Source organism: Falco rusticolus, chromosome Z, assembly GCF_015220075.1.
Source record: "Falco rusticolus isolate bFalRus1 chromosome Z, bFalRus1.pri, whole genome shotgun sequence".
NCBI lineage: Eukaryota > Metazoa > Chordata > Aves > Falconiformes > Falconidae > Falco > Falco rusticolus.
In genome coordinates this window covers 56479657-56503963 of record NC_051210.1, presented here as the reverse complement: position 1 = coordinate 56503963, position 24307 = coordinate 56479657, and the positions used below count along the sequence as shown (strand labels likewise).

At 41.8% G+C, this 24307-nt stretch overlaps 1 protein-coding gene across 3 annotated transcripts in view; it reads right to left on the bottom strand.

Annotated features, from left to right (window-relative positions):
- The window catches only part of MAP1B (microtubule associated protein 1B), a 70614-nt gene that overhangs the window by 3129 nt on the left and 43178 nt on the right, over positions 1 to 24307 (bottom strand). The window contains exons 1-4 of one of the 3 annotated variants that reach the window (XM_037374138.1): positions 18276 to 18422; positions 15660 to 15742; positions 11508 to 11648; positions 676 to 7228 (exon numbers count right to left, since the gene is read on the bottom strand). In XM_037374138.1, coding sequence (XP_037230035.1) covers positions 676 to 7228; positions 11508 to 11648; positions 15660 to 15742; positions 18276 to 18330 — 6832 coding nt within the window. In that variant the 5' untranslated portion in view covers positions 18331 to 18422. Of the gene's footprint in view, positions 1 to 675; positions 7229 to 11507; positions 11649 to 15659; positions 15743 to 16039; positions 16421 to 18275; positions 18423 to 24307 lie in introns of those variants that run through there. The other 2 variants (XM_037374139.1, XM_037374137.1) reach the window with 2 other exon arrangements.

Genomic DNA, 24307 nt, shown 5'->3' with positions numbered 1-24307 from the left:
ATCACCCAGACACTCTCTAACAAGATCTGCTAGAAACAAGAGATTAACACAATGGCTCCTTCGGTAATCTAATTCATATTTTATTACTACTTAGAATACACAACAGTCATTCAAAATGGCATTAACTTTCTGTACGTTTAGTCATCACTGACGGTTTTAAGACTTTAACTGGATTATGTGATGTACATACTTAGTTCACTTGAAGCGGTCTTATTACTGCTATACTTTATTAAAATACTCCTTTTAAAATTAATCCAGCAAATAAGAGCATCCAGTGGCTGACAATACCTTTACATCCCACATGATGTTAAGGGCATTGTGCCTACTTGTTTCTTAGACAGAATAAAGCAGTATACTTTGCTACTGATTTCACTTCACCTGCAAAAGTGGTACTTTTAATTCTGTTTGTTAATTAACAGCTTAGATAGCTAGTATTAAGTTATTTATATTTTATGTACTATCTGAGCAAACTGACACATCAAGTTTCTCAGATTAAGAAAGTTAAATTTGTGGGTTTCATGCATTTAAATTGGCCTTTACATGCTGGATTTATATTTAAAACTTGGACTTTGGGGATTTGCTACAAACCACATTCTCAGCTGATAAAAAGGCAAACTAACTTCACTGCAACAACTAAGAAAATCTCAACACTAGGGAAGTGCTATCTGTTTTTACCTGTAGTTGCTGTCTTTGCTGACTTGGATGTTGTATTTGCCGCATTCTTGGTGTCCTTATCTTTCTCTTCTGCTCGAGACTTTACTTCTGGACTAGAGATATTTTTGGTTGCCTTCTCCACAGACTCCTTCTTTTTTGGAGAAGCTGTTTTGGAAATTTTGTCTAAAGATTCTTTTATAGCTGGCTTTGGTGAAGCCACTTGTTTTGATTTACCATCACTCTTTTTAACAGGTGAAGATGACTTGGTCTTGGTACCCTGCTTCTTTGTCTTTGTCTTTTCTTTGAGGTCCTTCTTCAAAGCTTTACCTAAATTCTGATCAACCGGCAGAGCCTCTGGATCAACCATGGAAACATCAGGGTGCCTAGGGGAAGGGCTGCGATCTTGTATTGGGACAGGTGGTGGGTCAATGTGTTTGTAGGTAATTGTCTTGTCTGTCGGAATGGTTTCTGACTCATCTTCCGAGTCAATGTTAGCATCTGCAGTGATGGAAGGACATTCCTCGGTCTCCGGGGGAACATCCGAATCTGTCTGAGATGGGGCAGACTCGCTCACAGACGTGGGAGGGGTTTCATCACACTGCCGCCCTTGCTGCTTTCCCCCCGAGGGTGGCTGAGCTCCCCCAGACTGAGTTAATGGTTTCTCTGGATCTTGAGACTGTTCTTCAGTTGCAAACCACTCGAGGGGGTTTGGGTTGATAAATGAGGGTGAAAGTTCAGTTTTTGGATGTTTATATTCACAAGAGGACACAAGGCATAAGTCAACATCTTGATGGGATTCTGCTAACGATTTTCCTGGAGTGAAATGTGTGCTTGCTTCATAGGAATATCTAGCAGCTTCAGGTGACCTGGTGGCTCTCCCAGTTGTCTCAAATGAGTAATCTGTGGCTTCAGGCGAGCTGGAGGCCTTCCCAGTTGTCTCACAGGAATAAACCATGGCCTCTGGTGACATGGTGGCTCTCCCATTTGTCTCATAGCAGTAGCTAATGGCTTCTGGTGACTTAGTCGTTTTCCCTGTGGTCTCATAGGAGTAATCCATGGTATCGGGTGATCTGGTAGCTTTCCCAATTCTCTCATAGGAATAACCTGTGGCCTCAGGTGATTTGGTGGTTTTCCCCGTTGTCTCATAGGAATAATCTGTGGCCCCTGGTGACCTGGTGGTTTTCCCAGTCATCTCATAAGAATAATCCATGGCCCCTGGTGACCTGGCGGTTTTTCCTGTCACCTCATAAGAATAATCTGTGGCCTCAGATGACCTCATATTTTTTGCAATTATGTCATAGGAATAATCAGTGGCCTCAGGTGACCTAGTAGTTTTCCTGGTTGTCTCATAGGAGTAAGCCATAGCCTGAGGTGACCTAGTAGATTTTCCAGCTGCCTCATAGGAGTAGCTAATATCCTCTGGTGACCTAGTGGTTTTCTCTGTAGCCTCATAAGAATAACTAAGTTCTTCTGGTGACCTGCTGCTTTTCTCTGAATCTTCTTTTTCTGGGCTGAGTAAAGCTTCTGGACTGTACTTTGTTACGGGTTCCTGGTAACCAAATGCTTTGACAGAGGACACTTGTAGTGACCACAAAGGTGTTTGACTAGCTGATACCACTTCTGAGATTGCAGGAGATGAATCCGGAAAACTAGGATAGTTCAGAGGAGTAGATTCCCTTGGAGTAAATGGAGATAGGTCAGACTTTGGTGACAGCTTTTCTCCTAGGCTCTGCACCTTTTCTGAGGTAAAAGAAGAATGTAACGACATATCTCTGGGTGGAACAGCACCTGAAAAAGTTTCCTCTGGCAGTGGTGAACTCACCTGGGAAGGTGTATGAGCTGATGAAGTTGAGGATGAAGCTTCAATTTGAGAAACTGAAATAATTTCTGAAATATCTTTCTCCTGAGAGTAAGAAGACTGCTCCACAGGGGAAATCTTCTGCACAAAAGTAGGCTCCTGTATATCTGAAGGGCTATAATCTACTTCTGTTGGGCCATTTTCAGATATATGGTGCATACTAGTGCCTACAGTAGGATATTCTGGAGATTGCCTACTAAAGTCCATTGCTAAAGACTGCTCAGGGGACTCCTGACCAAATTCTCCGGACATAGTTGACTGCTCAGGAGATCTGTGATCATGCACCGGTGTTCTTGATTTTGCGGTTTTAGGTGAGAAATCTGGTGGAGAAATTGACATGGGCCTTGGGCACTCTTCCTTAGATGGAGACATTTCTGTTTCCTGAAAAGTTGTTGGTGTCTGTACAACAGACACGGAAAGGGAATCATCAACTTCAGTAGAGTGGGGAGACCCAACCTCAGCATGCAAGGAAGGAGATACATCATCAGTAGTTGGTTCTGGAAATGAACTAGTAGCAACAGATGCTGTAGAGACAGAAGCTACTCCTTCTATATGGGAATAGGTGTCCTCAGCTACAACCTCATCAACAGGAGTTGCAGACTTGTCAGAAACAGTGCCTTCAGAAATTGACATTTTGGCATCCTCTTTTAAAGAGCCAAATTGACTGATATCTATTTGAGTAGGTGAGAGATCACCTGCTAACTTCCGCTCATCCAAGACCAGTGAAGACTGGGAGCTGCTGGGTTCTGTATCTTCCATTTTCCTCTCTAGGCTGCAGCTATCCTTAATTACCATAAACTCCACGCTTTTTTCATCTTGTTTTTCTTGGAAAATGCCCCCAGAGCTAGCTTCAGAAGCTGGGCTCATCTGAACAGGTGATTTTTCTTTTTCAGGTTTCCCTTGAGAAGAACTTCCATAATCTCTGGTGGGAGACTTCAAATCAGCACTCAAAAATGTATCATAAGTGGTCTCTGAACCTATCAGTGGTGGACTCCGTAGAGGTGAGAGAACCTTTTCAATAGGAGATTCTGAATCTGGCACAGGCTCATCCATAGGGCTTATTCTGGGTTTTGCAGACTTATCTTTGACTTCACTGAATTCAAAGCTAACAGGAGCGTCTGTTGACTTTTCACTGGTTTCAGAGGGAAGCTGGCTGGACTTTTCATCAGTGGGAGACTGATAATAAGGTGTGTGGCCAGCACTTCCAGCAGCAGACTGTGAGGGAGATGCTACTTCTAACGTTTTATCTTCAGGGCTTGCACAGTGCTCTTCAGCAACTTCTTGATGTACAACAGGCAACGCAGCAACAGGGACAGGCTCAGGCAAGACCTTGATCTCATTGGGAGTGAGTGAAAAGTTCACACTGCGTTCACTCAGTGGTGTTCTGGCAACAGGTGATGGAGGGGACAAACTGTCAGCTGGACTCTTGGTTGGACTACGTTTTCCAGCAACATCTTCTTGATAGGATTCTTTGATTTCTAATTTGGCAGTGCCTTGGACTTCACTTTCTTTTTGCCGGTATACATCATGGAATACAGATTTGCAGAATTTGTCTTCCTCTAATGAAGAGGGTGGTGAGATGGTGGAAGCTGAGGCATTGTAGTCTTTACCTTCTGTGGCCTCTGTTTTGGATCCTTCAGATAATCCATTAAAAGCATCTGGAAGTGGAGAAAGTTTAGGCCTGCCAAACTCTTGAGAGTACAGTGATGTCTCGTACTTGGTAATGTTCACATACTCTTGAGAGGGTGACTCACTTTCCTCATTGTTAGTTTCATCACTCATGACATCCCGGGGTGTCGACATTTCATCCATTGGAGTTGGTTCACTGGATATTTCAATGGTAGACTGTGTGTAACCTGAAGTAGCAGTGAATTCCTCAGGCTGATCCTCTCTATTTTCTTCATCAGAAACAGTGGCTTCACTTTCTGAACCACCAGGTAATGTCTCATCATGGATAGAAGAGGCTGGTTCAATTGCTGGAGACTGAGGCTCTGAGCATTTTGTTGGTGTAATTATAAGTAGGCCATATTTATCTTCAACTTCACCAGCTTCAGCAGCTTTGTCTACCACAGCCATCACATAATCTTCTTCAGCTTCTATTTTTTCAGTTTCTTCTTCATCTCTGATGTCTTCTGCTTTGTCTTCCTCATCTTCTTCAGTCTCTTCCATTTCTGCCTTTTCTATTGCTTCTTCCCTGTCTTCCTCAGCCCGTTCATCTGATGCCTCATAATCTGCCTTTTCAACATACTTTTCACCTTTGATGTTAACATCTGCTTCAGCCATTATTTCTTCTGAGCTCTCTTCAGTTTTTCTTGGTTCCTCCATATAAGGTTTTGTGATGTCCAGTGGTGTCTTTTCTTCATTTTCACCTCGTTCTTCAGCTTCTTCCGTCTCTGCCTTTTCCTCATAATCTCCTGCTTCAGACGATTCTTCCAAGCCAGTTCCCTCATCTTCAAATTTTTCATTGTCATCAACCCTGTGCTTTTCCACAGGTTCCAATTCTTCAGGTGACTGTTCACATTCACCCTCAGCCTCTGTGGTAGTTATGCCTTCATCAGAGGACTCAGCAGGTCCTTCATCTAATTTTTCTCTTTGTGCTTCAAGGGCCTCTTTTTGCACCGTGCCAGTGAGTTTCAGTTCATCCTCTATAAGTGCAACCTGAGGTTTTGTTTCTTCTGTTGTTTCTACTTCTTCAGCTTTTAATTCCTCAAAATCCTTTGTTAAATCCTCTGGTGAAGACATAAGGGATCTCTCTGCTTCAAGTTCGCTCCCATGGGCTGCAATTTCTGCAGCTGCTACAGCTGCTACAGTTGTGGCAGCAACTCCAACTGCTGCAAGGGCAGCTTGTGCTCCACTGACTTTGATCTCCTTCTTCACAGTCTTAACTTTTCCTTTTTCCTTTGGCTTTCCAGCAGGTACTGCTTCTTTTTTAGCAGGTTCCTCTTTCTTTTGTGGTTTAGGCTTTGCTGCTGGCTTTTTGGCTTCAGTGGAAAGAGCAGGTGTCTTCTTTGTTTCTTTAGGAACCTTTTTGATGTCCTTTTTGGCTTCTTTTTCTTCCTTCTTAATTTCCTTTGTCTCTTCTTTTTTAGCTTCCTTTTTAGCTTCCTTTGGTGGAGTTTCTTTCTTTACTTCCTTCTTAGTCTCCTTCTTCTCTTCCTTTTTCACCTCTTTTTTAACTTCTTTCTTGATCTCTTCTTTTTTGGGTTTTTCCTCTTTTTTGATGGCTGTTTTCTCCTCTTTTTTAGAAATATCTTTCTTTGGTTTTTCTCTTTCCTCCTTCTTTTCTTCATGTTTTGCTTTGCTTTCCTTTTTCACTGACTTATCTTTTGATCCTTTTGGTTTTACATCTGTAGCTTGTTTTTCAGGAATTTCATATTTTAATATTTGTTCTTCTTTACTTGTTATATCTTTTTCCACCACTGTAGGTTTAGTCTCCACTTTTGCTGGTTTCTCTTTTTTAACTGTAACTTTTTCTTTGCTTTCCAGCTTCTGAGGCTTTTCTGGTGCCGGACTGGGCTTTGCAGGCTCTGGTGTTTCTTCTTTAGATTCTTTTCTGACAGGCTTGCTTGGTGGTGTCTTTGCAGCAGGCTTGAGACTCTCCTTGCTATCTGCTCGCTGTTTCAGCTTCGCTTGTTTCACAGCTGGACTAGCGATGTTGCCGGTTAGGTCTTTTTGTGTAACCATTGGCTGTTTAAGGAAGTCTAAGTGTTTGAGTTTTTCTAGTCCTTCTAGAATATTATATTGGGTGCTGTTTCCAGGAAACAGAACTCGGATTATTTTTTCTGCAGGATTAGCTGGATGCCACACAATCAGGCATGAGACAGAGGTGAAGTAGGATAATGGAATGTCTAGTTCTTGGCCATTTGGTAGCAGGAATTCAGCTTTATCTTTGTTAGTACCACTCCACTGCTGCATAAAATACTGCATCTCTTTGCTGCTTTTGACAGGATTAAGCACATACATCTCAAGTTTGCCAACACCCATTTTCTCAAATAAAACAATGGGGTCAATGGTATTTCCCACATTTCTGAAAAGAGGTTCTGGTTTCATAGACAATTTATTTAAATACTGGAGAGTTAAACAAGCTTCTTCTACACTCCTTTTCACTCTAAAGTTAGGATCCAGGTTCTTCAGGTTCTCAGGTACATTAAGGAATACAACTCCCAAATCAGGTGAGATCAGATTCTTCATCCAGTCACTGTTGGTGGTAGACCCTTGAGACTGTTCCTCTTCTAGTTCAGCTATCTTTCGCTGAAGCATGCTATTGACTCCTGGCAGGTTGTCATCTCCAATGTGAGTGAGCAGAATGGAATCTACCCTGTCCAAGTGCCGGATAAGCTTCCAAAAGCAGGATTTTCTTTCCGATCCTCCATTAATAAGCATGTTGAATCCATTCACGGCAAACAATGCAGAGTCCCCTCTTCCCCCTGGGAAAATGTAACAGCAGGGTTTGGAGAGCTTCAAGAAGCCTCCTGAGATTGGAGGTTCCAAAATGTCAAAAGGTGATGGCACTTCCACTGATTCTGACAGATACTCTGTGAATTCAGAGAGTCCTTCCATTTCAGGCAATATGGAAGCTGAGTTAAGTTTAATGTTAATAAAGTCTTGAAGGTTGTGTCTGTCAAGGTTGGAATTTTTCCAGTCCCCTTCCTCCGGACAGAAGAGGGTTAGGCTGGCTTTGTTGGCAGGGTGTGTGGTGCTCAATAATTCACCAATCTAGGGTTGTAAAACAAAAACACAAGAAGATGCATGTAAATTCATTTTTTAATGATGATTTAGGTCAGACCATAATATTTACTGATTACAGATAAAACATTTTCATTTGCTTCTGCACTGGTGACTGCCTGTCCTAGAAGCTACAGGAATCTGTTACCACAATCAGTTTACTACTGTATTTTTTTAAAAGAAGGACATTTTCCTGGTTCTATTGCGACAGTACCCAGAGGTTCCCTCTTCTCTCCTCCACCCTTTCTAGATGGATGGTACAAGCTTTTATAATTAGAGGGTATGAGGACTATGAAGCTAATGCTGCCACTATCTCTACCATTGGCTCATGAGCCTCCCTGCTGCCACAGTCCATCCAGAAGAGCCAGTCAAATATCTAAGGGACAAAGCACATCCTCCTAACAGGCAGAGAGTAACTGCAACTCAAAGGAGGCCAGCACCCTCTCACGGGCAGCCACCTTCCTCACCCCTTCTCTCACGGGATGTATTCCACCACACCATTATTACTGCAGTCCTTCCTGAAGGCTGGCTCCTGAAAAGCCAGCAGTGCTCCCTCATCAGCACGACTGACTGCAGGAGAGTTTTCCAGAACACTAAGAAATGAGTTATTGTTTTAGAAATGCAAACAGCGACAAGTTTTGTATTTCTGAGATTATGGGCTGAAGAAAGAACCAGAAAAAAAGTGTTAGGGTTAAAAATGATCTTGTCATTATTTTGACTTTAAACTCATGGACCACAGAAGCTGAAATCTAGAACAACTCCATTAATTTTAACAGTATTTTATAACATGCTTGTACCAAAACCAACTGCTAAAATAAAGGCTCAGAAAATAAGTTCTATGCCATCATATGAAGAGCTGTTGCTCTGTTCCAGTCTGAACTGAAAAACAGTATTTGATGGTCCCAGATCGGTAGAAAAACAAACATGAAAAGTTATGACATATTTTAAAACTTGGGCAGTTCCATAGATACTTTGACATTTTGTTTTACTGACAATTAGGTTTAATGTACTCCCTTCCTGTTCTATTTGTTCTTAACAACAAGACCACGAAATTATGTAAACTACTTCCTTGAAGAAGTAATTAAGACATAAAACACCAGTGCAAAATATGCCAGCTCATCATCGTGCAAAATACCACAACTTTCCTTGCAAAGACTCAATTGTCAGTTCAAGATGTAAGAATAGGTTCCATAAAGATGATACAGATTATGCTACAGCTGAATAATTGGGAAGTCTTGGACTACAAGATGAATCAGCAGAAGAAATTAGTATATAAAAAAATTAATTATGTTTGATCATATTAGATCCCTTTGGGCCTCCATGTGTGTATGTCTAACTTCCTTTCTTGGTGTTAATTTATTTTCAGCATTTACCAAAAATAAAACTCAACAAAGATGCAGTGGCTGTTATCCAAAGAAAAATAATCCAAGCAATACCTAAATAAAGCAGAAAATAAATACTTTCTATCTTCCTTTGTCAGCCTTACTTCGAATCCAAACCATTTGACAGGACTATAAATAAATCTCACCCATTTGTCAGACATGGCTTTGTTTGAAAAGGAGCAAAGGAAAAAACAAAGCAAGACAAAACAAAAGGAGAAAAGGATGAAAAGAATGAAAGACGAGAACAGGAGAAATGTTCCTGCTGTTTATTGCAGAAATAAGAAAAGAGGGCAGCAGAGACCACAGCTCTGAAATGAATTTAGGACTCCTTATGCTATGTCTCTGATCAGGGTTGAAAACGCTTTATTAGGGACAGACAAAAATTGTAAAAGATTACTTCCTCTGGATGAATAAATCCAAGTCTGTTGCACACGTAAGGAGATAACTTGAGTACAGACTGTTTCTAATGTAGGGCCAATTTTCTGGCTAGATAAAAAACATCATATGGTAATACACTGGGCTAGTGAATATACCGGGTCAAGGTTTGGGGTTAGTCCTCTCCAGTTTATATTGCAACTATTTGGATTTCTGCTTCGTATTCCTAAGTTCTAACATTCTTTTCCCCTAAAAGTGGGCACACACAATGCAGACAGTTTAAGCCACTGGTAATGCAGGCCAATGAAAAGTTGGAGAAAAATTATACCAGACACAGATCATATCTATTAGGAGTAGCAAGTTCAGGAATGCCCCAGAAAAGGTCTCAACAGATTTGCTTTTCAAATGATGACACCAAGGGTATCAACGGGTCTACTGCTTATGCTTTTTGATAAGGCAAGAGATGTAACCACTCCTTCTTTTCCCTGGATTCAAAGTCAGTCTGGGAGCAAAGACATGTATCTGTGAGCCTGATCGTCTTTTCAAGCACAGAGAGACATCTGTTGAGGAATCCTCGTTTTAAAGGTGTCGCAGCTCATGAAGGTCAACAGCAAATTGGCTGCTCAGAGAAAACACAAGACTGTTTCCTACCCTGGACCGCAAAAGTAAAAAGAAAGGTTTTTCTATGCTAGCTGCTGTTGCAGAGGCAGTGGAATGGGACATCTTCATTCTTCTGACATGGGAGGAGTAGAGAACACCACTTCTAGGCATTGCCTGCAGGAGGTTCTGCATGCCAGAGATGGATTTCTGAATCAGACTTCATAAGACCATCCCCCAAAGGCTATTTACTTATTTGTAAGCATAATCCTTGACCTCATTTGAGGTTTGGTCCAGTGAAGTATAAATGGGCAGAGGCCAGAAACACCAACTCTACACAGCGCTCATCAAACCTTACATGCTTATAGAATCGTAGATTCATTTAGGTTGGAAAAGACCCTTAAGATCATTGAGTCCAACTGTAAACCTAACACTGCCAAGACCACCAGGGTCAGGACAGCACAGAAATTCTTCTGATCTCTACTTAGAAAATGACTAACCACATTTTTCTAGCCCTTTCTCCTAACATTTTGTAGACCACCTAAAAATTTCCTGGTAATGGGACCCTTTAAAAAATGATGTTGCATATGCAGACTGCAGTATGGCAGGCAAATGCAATCGTTCCTTGTTTCTGTGAAATCTTGTAGAAGCCATGAGAGTCCACAGCTTCAGAAATAATAAGCTGGAAGCCAACACCTTCTATGAGCCATGCCGGCTGGCCGGTGAGCCTGCTGCCAGCTGCAAAGGTGAGCCAAGTGAGCCTTACTCAGCCCACGGCAGTATGCCCTGCACCCTCCACTGCGGCAAACCCTCCACAGCTGTAACCTATGGCCAACCAACAGCCTTCTGCTTTCCAGCCAACGATTTCACTTCCTAACAGTAATGGCAGGATTTGCCCTTAGTTTTGCATGTAGTCATAAGGTAATTATGTGTCACTAATTGGCCACAGACGCAAGGAGCTTGGGTTTGCAATTTCATAGAAAAGTAACTCTGCAAACTGCCAGTGAGTTTTAGGTGTTATGCGTGTTTCAGAGAGCAGGAATCCAGCTCTTTCCCCAACCTACAACCATATGCTGAACAAAGAGGCTTTGAGAATAGGATCAAATGGATACAATAAGATAGCACTGGAGCTCTGGCAAACTTTGCTTTTTCAGCACTGAACTTTCAAATCTCACTCCACTGACATGCTCCTAATTAATTTTGGAAACTAAATTCCTAGGGATGCAGCCATACAGTTTATTTAAATATATACTTTACACAGCAGCCAAATTAATTATGACAGCTTGTTTATTATGGGTTCCTGCCCTATGGGAACTTTCAGACACAGTACATTAAGCAAGAAAGCAAAATAACAAGTCATGAAACAAAATGGCATTAAATACTGGTATATTTCATACTTATCTTACTGGTATGTAAAAATCACAAGATTTACAGATTTCACTGGCCAAATTTTAAACATTACTACAAAGAAGCCAAACAGGCAAGTGGTGCAAAAAACTACAGTTATTCCAACGGACAGCCTCTGTTTTATTTAATGTCACCTATTACTTTGGTGCCACCAGCCAAGAATCTGGTGTCAAGTTCAGTTTGACCGCTTTGTATGTGCACCTTAGATAAACATGTATCTTTTAAACACAGCACTATCTCCTTCCATTGTCAAAAGGTTCCTTGATTTTCTGTTTCTGGAAATTACAATTTAATTCCCCACATTTAAAATTAATTCTGTTATTAAGCAATTTACATCAAATCTGAAGTATATTAGAGAAATGTTTTGAAAGAAAGACTATAATGAAGAGTAAAGAGCATCAGCATTAGGCTGTCGATGCTAACTCTGACAACACATTGGGCCACTCTTAGTCTTCTAGAAACCTCTGCCATCACATGACAATATATGGAAGACACTTTTCTGAACATACCTCTTGATCTGTGAAGATCTCAATGAAGTTCTGGAAGGAGAAGGACCCTGACTGAAGAATGAGTTCTCCTGTGTTTTCAAAGCACTGTCCAGTTAGTACAAGGAGCTTGTGTCTTGCAGCGTCTGTGATCATTAAGCGCACCTAGAGTGAAGGAGAGAAATACATCAATAATGGGAGTTACCATGTGTTTCTATATTCCACTGAGAATGTGCAATTTATGTCTCCTAATTTAAAACATATTTTGCACCAGAGTCTCCCAGGGCTGTTGAAAAATTACCAAATTACAGTGCTGTTTACAAAAGACAATGAGAAAGGTGCAAAAGAGAAAAAAGAAGGGACAAGAAGCAATTAGTGAGAACGTCTGATGAATAAACTAAGCTAATAACACGTTAAAAAAGAGCAAGGAGCAGAACAGAACAAAATCTGAATGAAAAAATAGTATTTTCAATGAACAAATACATTCCCTGTGTAACTCTTGGTGAATTTTAATAGCATTGTATTAGGGCAGCCTTGGTAGACTGTGTCCCACATAAATGAAGGACAACTGCATGTGTTAGACTCAGGTTTTGGGAGGCTGCTTTTCTTTTCCCAGGGTACAGTTGAGAAAAGTCATTGAAAAGTAACAGCCACAAATCACACATAAAAGCGTCATATTTAGTCTGTCATTCTGCTGTAACCTGAATCATCTAGAAAGTCAAGGGAAAATTCTGCTTCACCATAATGATAAACTTGAGCTTCAAGCACTCAGGTACAGTCACACACACTATTGATATCTCATTATGTCACTATGGACATTAAGTTTTTAAAATGTGCCAATGCAAGACCTATTTCAATATACAGTAGTAAATTAAGTGGATGCCTGATGGCAGAAATGAGCTTGCTACGGAAAAATAACCTGCATTTTTAAATAACTCTTAACTATTTTCAAGTAGATGCTCCTTACTTTACTTGACCCTTACTACATTACTAATAATTCCTGTTTCCCCGCCTAGGGGAAGATTTATTTGCATACTAAGAAAAATCCATGTATTCAGTATAATCCTGTTGGCTGAATTAAACTTAAGAACAAAACTAAACAAAACCTGTGTAAGATTCTGTACAGTTGAGTAAATTTTTCGCAAATACTTCAAAAGTCTTGTCCAACACTGAAAAATCAATTCATCAGCCTATGGTAAGGTATGAATTTCAAGTGCACTAATTCCTCTGTTTAAGGAGGAATTCAGTTAAACCAGAATAGTGATTCCAGAACAAGGCTATCCACGTATCAAACTAACTGAGCAGAGTCCATCTGGAACAGCTCCACATGATATTGCATCCAAGCTCCATCTCCATGGAGATGACATAATCAGCTCTCCTAGCAAGCTATTCTTTCAAATTTTTATATTGATTGTTAAGCAATCAGTCACTCTAAGTAATTCCCACACACATCAGGGAGGCTGAGCAGGAAGACTTGACCTGAATCTCTAGTGAATAACTAGCATTTTCAGTACAAGTAGAAAAGAGGCATTGAAAAGTATGTACCTGAAAGAAGATCCCAACTCTACATTTTCATTGTTATTTTATTAAATAAGTGACCCTGATACTAAGCAGCCGAAAGTTCCTTTAATTAAACACAGGACTAATGCTCGCTGGTCGCTAATTGCACTAAATAATTCTAAATTCAGCAAAGTCCTTGCTGGATCAAGTGTATCTATTTCTGCTTCAGACAAAAATACAGATAAATGCAGCCGACTGTCCTGATGTGTGGTGTTCAAATCTTGTCTGTTCTAGCTGTATTAAAACCATAAAAGAACTGGCTTCCTCATGTATATTTTTTTCTTGTTGCTGGCAGCAGTGCTGGACAGTCTGCCAAATTATGTGTAAACTCACCAGGTTTTCCAACCACAGAATTATTCCCTGACTTGTGAATCACTGATACGTGACTATTAATTGATGATGAAATATGTTCTGCAGAGCTAGCAAACTATGGCAGGCAAAAAAGTAAACAAACACTTGCAGACTACAGCATGTAATTTATGCTATACACAGAAGACCAAGAGACACATAAATTCTGTGTCTGGGTATAACAAAGGCTTCCTGAAGGACGACCAGAAATTTGTCTCCTGACTTCAAGACCACACCACTTCAGAAGAAATACTGCAAGGTGGTGATTGTGTTCCAGTTTACCCTTGTCTGATGTTCCAAACTGTCTGAAGGAAGTGAACAGCAAAATGCAGCCTCAGTCAAAACAGAGGAAAGATGGAATGTGAATGGAGACAGAAGCATCAGCCGATCAGCAGTTTCTCAGACTTAAAGTACAGCTGCAGGAGATGGGAGCAACAGAGTCGGTCTTCTTAAGAAGGCAGTAACTGTTCATGGGGGTTTCAGAAACTTGTTTTCTTTGGGAAACTACAGTCTCACTCCCTTTAGGCCTCTCTCTTTTGGGAGGTGTTTTGGCATTTGACAGAACAAGACAGGAGCTTTGGGCAGAACCATGCTGCTCTGTGGCTACTACCAGCCGCATTACCAGGAATTTCTTAAAGCATCATTTTTCTTTGTTTTTCCTGAACAGAGAGATTCAAGTTTCTCTACTGGTGAAGTCAGAGCTCCATGGTATATATGTCATGGTCTCCCCAGATGCAACGTGAAGATCTCCTGATACATGAAGAGAAGCATTCTATTTGCCATAATGGGTAAATCACATATATTCCAACCTCCAGTTTAATTCTCCAGCCTCATTCTTACTGTCTTTTTCTGGCTTCTGTTCAGTCAGTCTTGCTTAGCCAGCCAAGGTAAATCTCAGCTTGTAACCTCTGGCTGTGACCAGCTTGGCAAGACGAAAGCGAAGAAAAGATTGTGTCCCACATCCAGCAAGAGGAAATTAACAATAACCTAGCCAAACATCTTCCGGAGCCAAAGGAGTAAAGCCAGGGTTCAGAAGTCATCGATGGGCCCCAGACCGTGTTCTTCCATGAGGTCATCCACCAAAGGTATGGCAAGCAACAGCGACAGAAACGGCATTTCCACACTCTTGGCAGTTCCTTCAGCTCTTCCTCCCCTCCACACTCACACACATTACAGCTTTTTGCTCTGAATGCCTGAGCGTATTAAGAGCTGTTACCCAGCTGTCCCTTTTCCTTACCAAGTAACTCCAAGGCCTTGTAAGAGATTTTCACACATTTTTTTTAGTGAATGAGCTGTCGTTAACTAAAGTGACTGACTTACTTAAACTGCTACAACTTCAGAAATGTCATTTGTTTCAGAGTCCTTCCTCCTGTTTGTGTTTAATGTCATTCAAGGCTGGCAACAAAACAGATGTTTCACTATGTACTGCAAGCACAGCCACTTCACTTCCCAGTACCAGAATATTTATTCTGAATATATTATTCAGACTATATATTCAGAATATAATAAAATACACTTCACTTCCCATAGTACCAGAAATGGTACTATGTCAGTGCTTCTCAGCACAGGCTAGTAATGCAATTATCCCTATTTTTTAAACCTTCAGTCTTACTAGCTAAATTTGGCAATTTTGTGTTTGAGCTACTTGCTCAGTTCTGTGACGCTGCTCCAGCAAGTCCATGAGGAATTGGTAGTCCTCTGCTGGGACACTCTCCAGAGCCCATTGATCATGTCACATGCCTTTTGAAGGCCAGATAGATCAACCTAGAGTCACCACCACAAGCTGACAATTCCTCTCAAAGAGATAAATTTGTCTCAGGGCACCTTCAGGCACTTTCTTCATGTGTAAAATAGGCATCCAGAGCTACCAAACAATGGTGGAGCAGAAGAAAAGCAGATGCAGTTTAAGCATAATTGCCTCCATTTCATCAAGAAGGAACCTGGAGCACTATGAGGAAAGGAGTGCTGGCATCAGAGGTGTGTTTCTGTCCCATGCCTCTGATGTTTTACTAGGGTTCTGGGAAACCCGGGAGAAAATCAAGGTATGCCTGATGTTTTTAACAGTATTTGCTCCTAACATGTCTTTTCACCCTTAGTTAGGACCTGCTTTTAGTCTGCCAAGACTGCGAAAGACAGTGCTGGCGTTTGTCAATCACTAAGCTCAAAGGCAGTAACTGATGTTCAGCTATCACCTCAACTACATCTGCTTCACTGCTCTCATCCTCTCCGCTTAATGAAGCTTTTATGACACATTCATTGCTGATTTACCTCAGTACTAACTGCTTCATCTGAGGGATTGATCAGGACCACAGTTTCCAAGACATCACTTCTGTGGTGGAGAATCTTCTGACCTGCAAGCACAGAGAGAAAAAGAAAAAAAAAAGAAATTAAATTAGATCAGTATGGTTTAAACCCACACTTTCCATGAGCTTGTTGCACGTCCTACCGTGCAACAGCTCTGTGGTCACCCAGCACAGTGCACATCTGCCACAGCAACTGCTATGCTGCTCATCTCTTCAGAGGCACCCATAGCATGTGGTCCTGCGGGCCAGAAACACTGCTCTGGAAAATTCAAGGTAATGAAACAAACAGGTAACAGCACCAGGTCCTGTTCCTTCCCCTTTGCCAGAGGAGTCCGTGTAACTCACCTTGGTCTCACAGAGCTGGTGTGAATCAGGGACTGGATTAACGATCACCAGCTGAACATCTGGGCCTGTATTTTCATGGATGTATCTACACCAGATACAGCTGAGATTACACACTTCTATAACATGCCCAGGTAGTTTTAAATTAATAGTTCCTCTTCCAAGAACTATTAGCAGCTTAGCTGCAGCAGCAGGAAAGTCAACACAGGCTGCAAACTTTCCCTGCAAGAAAAAAGTGAATACTTGCGCTGTATGCTGGTGGCTAGTAAGCATGATTAGTGAGACAAGCAAAGGAGCTCAGGGGTGTCCCTCTGGCCTACCACCACCAGCACTGTCCCACCACGTATGGCACGTCATGTACCATGGGAGTGCTCCACGCTGGGCTGCACGCCATGCACACACTGAGTCCCTGGCTGCACCAGACAAACCAGCCAGGTCTCCGGCCCCACCAGATGAATCGAGTGAAAGCTGGGACCCACCCTGCCAAAACTCCCCTTTCAGCCTTCTGCTAATATTGATTAATGTCACAGATGACACTGTGAGAAACTCCCTATGGGGATGGTCGGACACACACCCACGTGCACTGCCCTGCTTCATCTTCCTCCTGCTTACAAAAGCCATGGCGAGCAACGCTGGGCAACCAGAGTGAATGGGCATACAAATACCAGCCATATCCTGAAAGAACGTCTGGGCAAGTCTGGAGCAGCCTCGCAGACCACTGGCCTTCACGCTTAGTGAGTCAGTACCTGTATTCAATAGTGATTTTCATCTGACTGGGAGTGGATGCCAGGGAAACACAACAGGACTCTTGACATATTTTTTTTGTTATGTTAATTAGCAAGTTCTTATCAAGGTCTCTTTCTGTAAGAACTTGCAGTGAGCTTAATTAGCAGCCGTACTGTCATTCAGAAATCCAGTCTGGTAATTAGTTCCAAAAAAACCACCAACCAAACCAGAAGACCCGTCCCTTCCAAGCAAACCGCTCTGTGTAATATTAATCCATTAAAATAATTAATTGCGCTTAAAAGGGTGTACGAGGGATTCAGGACAAGTCACCTATTTGCCTGCTCAGAAAAACTACCCTGTAAAGAGAAGCAAAAAACCGAGCTGGGACACGCCGAAGGGAGCCCGGCTGCGGCGGGCAGCCTGGGAGGGCGGCCAGCCTTGGGGGGTGGGCAGCCTGGGGGGAGGGTGGGCAGCCTTCTGGGGGGATGGGCAGCCGTGCGGGGGGGGGGGGGGGATGGGCAGCCTGGGGGAGGGGCGGGCAGCTTCCCCCTCCGCCCCGCCTGCGCCAGCGGTGCCGCCCTGCTCCTGCTCCTGCTCCTGTTCCTGTTCCTGCTCGTCCTCGCCCTGCCTGGCCGCCTCTGCCCGCCTGCTCCTCGCCCACCGGGCTTCCAACCTGCTGTCCTCCGCTGTTGCTCGGGGGAAGCTCTGCATTTATAAGCCTGAGAGCTTACAATCAAATGACATAGTGAAGAAGGAAAAAACTTCAGTGTTCTCATGTAAAATGTGAGACGGGGGTGTAGTTTACTCTCTGTGCATGACAGTGCCTAGAGACTTGTGGATACTGGTCTGGTTTGTTTGAAGAAACCTAGTTTTCTTAACATACATCTTTTTTTGCTATGTTTCCTTGAAAGGAGGAGACAGACTGTGTATTACGAAAAGAGAGGAGGGCAACTCTCTCTGCAGCATCGTTCTGGTATTACGCTTTGTAATTCAATTTATTTTTATAGCTCTACTTGCCTAACAGGAATGCATATATAAAGCTATATTCAATTCAACGTCCAGATGGCTGTGTTACTACAGACACCTTCAGAAGGTGCTCAGTGATCTGATACTTAAGTTGTTCTGCAGAGTTCCTTCAAATTAAAGATTAGGCACAGTTTATTGAATCTTGTCTTTACTGTTGTTAAGTAAACAAACTGCCACCCTTTAGTTGCCACAAATTTGTCACTTAATAGTTGGTGATACAGAGCACACACTTTGTTCAGGCCAGAATTTATAAGTATTTATAAGCCTTACAAATGATTAGGCATTAACATATTTAAACACAGGTAGAAAAGAAATGCATTTAGCCACATGCAAAGTTAGACAATGATGCATAGTGTCCACCTGAGTCAAAACACCCACTCTGGACTTAACCGAAGCTACTCCGAGTCAAGCATCTGTGTAGCTGGGAGGGATTTGGCATGAGGAGTCACAGCTCCTATGACCAGCAGTGACAACGGTGGTTACTTACATCCTGCACTCCCATGGGCCAGACACCACAGGTCCCAGTGGTTGCATGGTGTCATGCAGCTTGAGACTGATTTCCAGAGGCAAGCGTAGAGGTCTGCACCATGTACACCATGGTGCCTGTTCAGAGCTGCATGCGTGACTGCCTCATCCTTCCAACTCCTCAGCATCAACATGTGTTACTGCTTATCATACAGGGTGGGGACCCAGCACTGGCAGGGTGTGAGTCACCACCAGGGCTCCCATCCCACTGTAAAATGTGGGAAGTTTGTGTCTGCTTGCTGATATCAGTAAGAAGGTCCTGTAACACTGCTTGAAAAATAAAAAATTATGTCCTTTAAAAAACTATTTACAGTTTTGTAAGAGAAACACAGGCTTACTGGCCAGATTGATACCTTGAGATGCTCAGCTAGAGTGAAGGAAAGTCTCCCACAGGAACAGTTTTATCAAACAGAAATGAATTAACACAGTGTGGGAACAGAAAGCAGCAACAGCGTTTCACAAACTAGCGAGAGACTGCCACTTACTAAGCTACTGATGAAGTGGGAGAACCTGAGACTCACTGAATCGGAGAAGATCTCAGGTTGCTTTAAATTAACTCTACTGGATACTTGCAGCCCTACTCTACACATTTGACAGAACATTTCTGTGATGTGTCAGAGGAAGAAAGGAAGAAACTTCCAGGTTGCACAGAAGTGGTTGAGTGGATAGATTTTACCTGCTTATAGTTTCTGGAAAGCAAGTCGAAGTCCTATCTAAAGGCTTTAAAAAATAAATATTCATTGTGTTTGGAATAAATATATTTTTTTTTTAATTTATTGACTCATCCTTGATTTCATTAAGTAAAGCTTCAAATTAAAACCAGACACAAATAGAGTCTTGGCAGCTGTTTGATTCAGAACCAGAACAGAAAGGAGAAGTCAACAGCATGCGACATTTGCTTAAAGGGCAATTTCCACATGCAGCATCCCAGTTCCTATTGCCATAGGATCCCATTGCTCCCTTACGCAGCCAAATACCAATGGCATTTATAGTACGATTAATGAGATGGAGATGGTGTCAATAACATTTCCTAGAAGTGACTGAACAGATTTCCTAATTTACACAGTTCACCTCTTCAGACCAATCAAGCAGCTCGATCATAAGGCCCACTTTTAACAGTTATTACATTAAATTTGTGCAAACACAAAATGTATATGAAGGGCATGGGAAAGGAAGGAAGCCAGGAAGCCCTTCTTCAAGTGTTGTTTAACCAGGGATCACTACCGATACACTTCTCACTTGGCATGCCTGTGCAGCACCACCCCCATGAGTGTGCACGCTGTAGGCAACATGGTACTCAAAAGAGGGGTTCCCATCAGCCCTCCCCACCACCCCAGATGGACACCATTGCTCACTTGCTCCCCGTCAATGCCATTCCTGCAGAAAATAAACACAGCAGAAGCAAGCAAATCTTTTCCTGTGATGATTCTTGGCAGAAAGGGTAAAGGGAGAATATGGTTTCCCTGAAGATGATGTTTGACACCTGAGCTGGCATTCAAACACAGCTCTTTGGCTACTTAGAACATGTGGGTTTTTTTCATTGTACAGAACTTTAAATTATCATTTCACTGTCAGAAGACATGACTGCTGTGTTACGCTAGTCACTGTGCTGGGTGGCATTAGCGATGGCACAGGTTTCAAGGCTTGCTAACAAAATTTCCCACAAGCTATGACTAGACAGTGAACTCTCTGCAGCTGGAAACATTCACTGCTCTGCACTTGCCAGCCAATGCCCATGACCCCCCAGCTGGCCCTGTCTTCCGAAGGAAATGGACAGTGAGGGGAGAAAAATTCCAAAATGAACCATAGAATGTCCATTCCTTGATTTCATTCTTCAGCTCTAAGAAAATGTCTTTAACAGACAAATACGATCACTGAAGAAAAGGCATTTTCCCAACAGGACAACACTGTGTTTGAGGAGCAGCAACATGCAACCTTTTTTCCTTGACATTTCTGGGACTAGGTGGCAGGAAAGGCTTGGTGTATTTTAGCTTTTACTCAGGACAACACCCCGTTTATTGATATCCACACAGGGTAACATCTTAATAGCTTTAAGTCCTTGTTGCCTTTACACCCATATAAGCAAGAGCTAGTTGACTGAAAAATATTGCTAACAAGTATTTCATATATGTGAGTATATGGGGGCGTGGAGGCCAGGTGGGGGAGGAGAGGAGGGGGTTTACACTCCATTGCTATGCATCCAAGCACTAAAGGTCAATGCATGGGCACATCAGACACTCTTTTACATTTAAGTAATTTGGTATAAGAAAATATGCCTTTAGCAAAACCAGAAGTAATAAATAACCTGAGGAACACAACGAAGGTGTTCACCACTGAACAAGAGGTCCGACAAAGCATGGTCTTTGAGCTGCTAAGACTCTGAAAGACAGTACTGGGGCTTGTCGGTTACTATGCTGGACAGCAGTTACTCATGTTCAAGAATCATCCCAATTACATCTGTTTCAGATTTGCCATGTCTGATGAAAGTTATTGGAAGGTTATCATATCCTTTGCACATGACATATTTAAAGCAATAAATTCCTTTGGAAAAAAATGAACTTTTTGCCTAGACAACAGTAACCCATACTTTTAAAATAACTTCAAATGGCTCATTGTTTCATCTTCTTTTTCTAGTGGGGACCTTCAAATTTGTCCTCCAAAAATGATGTGTTAACTTTGTGTTCAGCATGGTTGTTCTATGTTATCAACAGAGTATTCAGAGTTCTCATCATCTGACAGTTGCTATTCCTTACACTAATCGAATAAATCTGGGTTTTTTTCTTGTTTTCAGCACAGCAATCAATGGGTATAAAGTGTCAAATAATGCTGTAATTGTGGCCAGCCCCCAAACCTCCCTGCTGTCAACCTGGAGGCACTACATTGCAACCAGTATCTGATTCCAGACCAAGGAGAAAGGATCAAGATCTCCTTTTACAGCAGATTATCAATTATCTGAAGAAATCTTGCATAATGGTATGGAGCACTTCATCCCTTTTACTTTGTCTGTTGAGACTGGGCCACCAGAGCACATTAAGTTTTCTGCTGACCTAAACCGCAAGCTGAGAAATAGGTAAGTCTACAGCATTAAGTTGCCAAAGCAAACTCTGATGTTGTAAAAATCTGGAGTTCAGGTATCTGTAAGTAAGAAGAAAATGATTTGCAGACTTGATGGAGAAATGTCTGTGTAATGTCTAAGTATCAGATTGTGAGAGCTGACTTCAGAAAGCCCCTTCCAGGCACGCTCTGAAAGCCCTACAGGTGATGACAGGGGATGCAGAGGCTTATCAGTCACTCTTGTAACTAGCTGACCCGATGGGGAGTGCATAACATAGGCACAACTCCATTTACGTCACAGAAGATAAATTCACCAACTCTGCTGACTTCTTAAATTTAAGCTGGGTACGAGGAATCTATAGAAACTTTTTCTAGCAAGAACTCTTACATATGTATGAATATTGGAGTACTTTACACATTTCTAGGTGAAAATAAATTCCACATACCTGCTAGGATGCCGAGTTGGTGCGACAACTGTGAACAAAAAGTCAGCTCTACTAACACTACTGAGACCTCTGATGATGACAAAATTTTGGAAGAGTGACAGTGATGACAGATTGTGACTGTTTTCCTTGTAATTATTTAAACCTGCCTGCTCTGACTGCAATGGATAGTTCATATTCATATCCATATCTAATGTTACATGCTTTTTAAAGCAGATTATGTGTTGTCTCCACAAAGTTAGGTTAATCTTTCTTGCATCTGATCTGCTGGAATACAAAACTATTGTGACTCCAAAGGAAGCACAAATCTCATTTTATCCTCTCTCTCTCTCCCTGCATAAATGGAATTCATATGCAAGTTTCATATGGTTCAGCTGCAGCCTGGTGATAGTTAAACATTTTTCCTACTTGTACCTGACTTGCAACAATTCATTAATTACAAGTCCTGAGAAGCAATGTTGTGCAGTGTATTGTATTTTAGGATTTTTTAGCTCACGTTTATTTAATGAATAAAGCTAGTTGCATATAATTTCACTTTAGTTCTTGGGTAAGTCCTTATCTGTCAGATCTCATTTGGGTTTATACTTCCAGGTAATAATAGAGCCTTGAAAGTGGAAGGCTAGACGAAGATGATGATGCAGCCTGAACAGTAACTGCAAGATTTAGCCTCCAGTTACTGTACACAAAACCAGTCCACCAATCCTTGCTCAGGACTCTTGAACAGCAGTGAGGGAAAGAAAGCCAACCTCTTTGTGCTAATATTTGTAGCTGGATTCATACTTTCTGCCTCAAACTTGAATCTCTAATACTTGCAGACTTGTAAACTGAGCTGTGCTAGGAGCTGCTGCAAGAACTACCAGAGGTTGCAGGGGACTTCACTGCTGTGTGACCCATTCCCACTGAAATCTCCTAAAGTAAATTCAAGACATTAAATCATGTTTCCACACACCCTGTTGATCAACAGGCTAATTGCATCAACTTCTCACACTAAATACTGATTTCTTACACTGTTTGCCAACTTCATGTAACATCTGATTTGCTCTCAAAATACAGCCCTTTCTCAAGTGGAACCAAACTGCTGGCCTTGTGTTCCCATCTGTTACTGTCAGGGGGAAATTATTATCCTCAAGTGTCATTCTTCACCTTCAGAAACAGTATTTTTCATATAAGTTTTGATGTTTTGCAATTTCAGGGCTCTATGAAGGACTGCTAAAGCATTAAAAATCTCTTCTGAACAAAGTAGTACTACAAAAAGTAGTCTGAAGAAAAAGTTGAAGCAAATTGGTCTAAAGAATAATAACAATAGAAGTTTATATCTTGCATTTTTAATGCCTATTAAAATAGGTTTATCTCCCCAAAAGGGGATATGCCACAAAAAAATGAACCAAATACCCCAGGGATTTCATTATCGATTTCACCAAGACTGTGGACAGGAGTGAAATTTAAGATTGCTGAAGACCTCAATAAAATCAGAGTCAAAGACAAGAATACACCTGCTGTTTATATACTGAAGTTGCAACAGTAGTGGAATACAATGCTCCTGATAAATGGGTTCACCCCTGACTTTGCTTAAGAAAAAATAAATCCAGCAGTCAGTCAGCAGCACCAATCTGTTCAGTATGTTCAGTTGCAAGTTATTGCTATCGAGCATAAAAATTCGCTACCGACAGGAAAAAGCTAAGCCTCTTGAAGTGTGTTACTGTCTTTAATGATTGGAATACTTCTTTGACTAGGAATCCAAACATTCCTTAACCATCCTGTGATAACGAATCATTCCCAATACCTAAGATTTCCTATTTGTGGGAGAACTACCCAATATCTTGAACCAGCTGCAAAGATAGTGGGCCCCTGACAGCAGTCTTTACTATCTCATTTGATGCCTAATTGTTGCTGTGGTCAGGCACTGACTGTCTCTGAACTCTGCCATTTCTGTTCTTTTGTTGACCTGTGTCATTGACAAGCCACATGGTGAATAAAGCTCAAATCCCAGAAGCCTTGTCCACCACTATTTGGCAGCACTGCAATTTCACTGAGAGGATGGCAAGTGAATGACAGAAATCTGAACTGGCACAGCTGGAATTATGCTTTGCAGACAGGTGAGTGCAGCTTGATGACCCTACTCCAAGAAAAGATCTGTAATTATGGAAAGAAAAAAAAAAAAGTGTTTAGAAAGCAGAGCAGTTTAACATCTCGGCAGAAAGATGGAAGAGTGAGGGCTTTTTACCAGGGGGGCATGCAATGTCCCTAGTCATAAGAACTGCCTTGTTCAATGTCATGGCTGTAGTCAGTGTCGCTTTGAGAAGCTCATCCCATCCCAGGTGTCTGACACGGGTTTTTACCAACAATTTGTTCACCTGAATTCACCACCTCCATCAGAAATCACCCCTCCAACCTTGAAAGGAGAGGTTTCAGCTGGAAGACTACTGCACCCATCAACACGGACATCTTCTTATGCACCTTTTTCTTATTCTTTGTTTTGCCCTTAAAGACTTTTAAG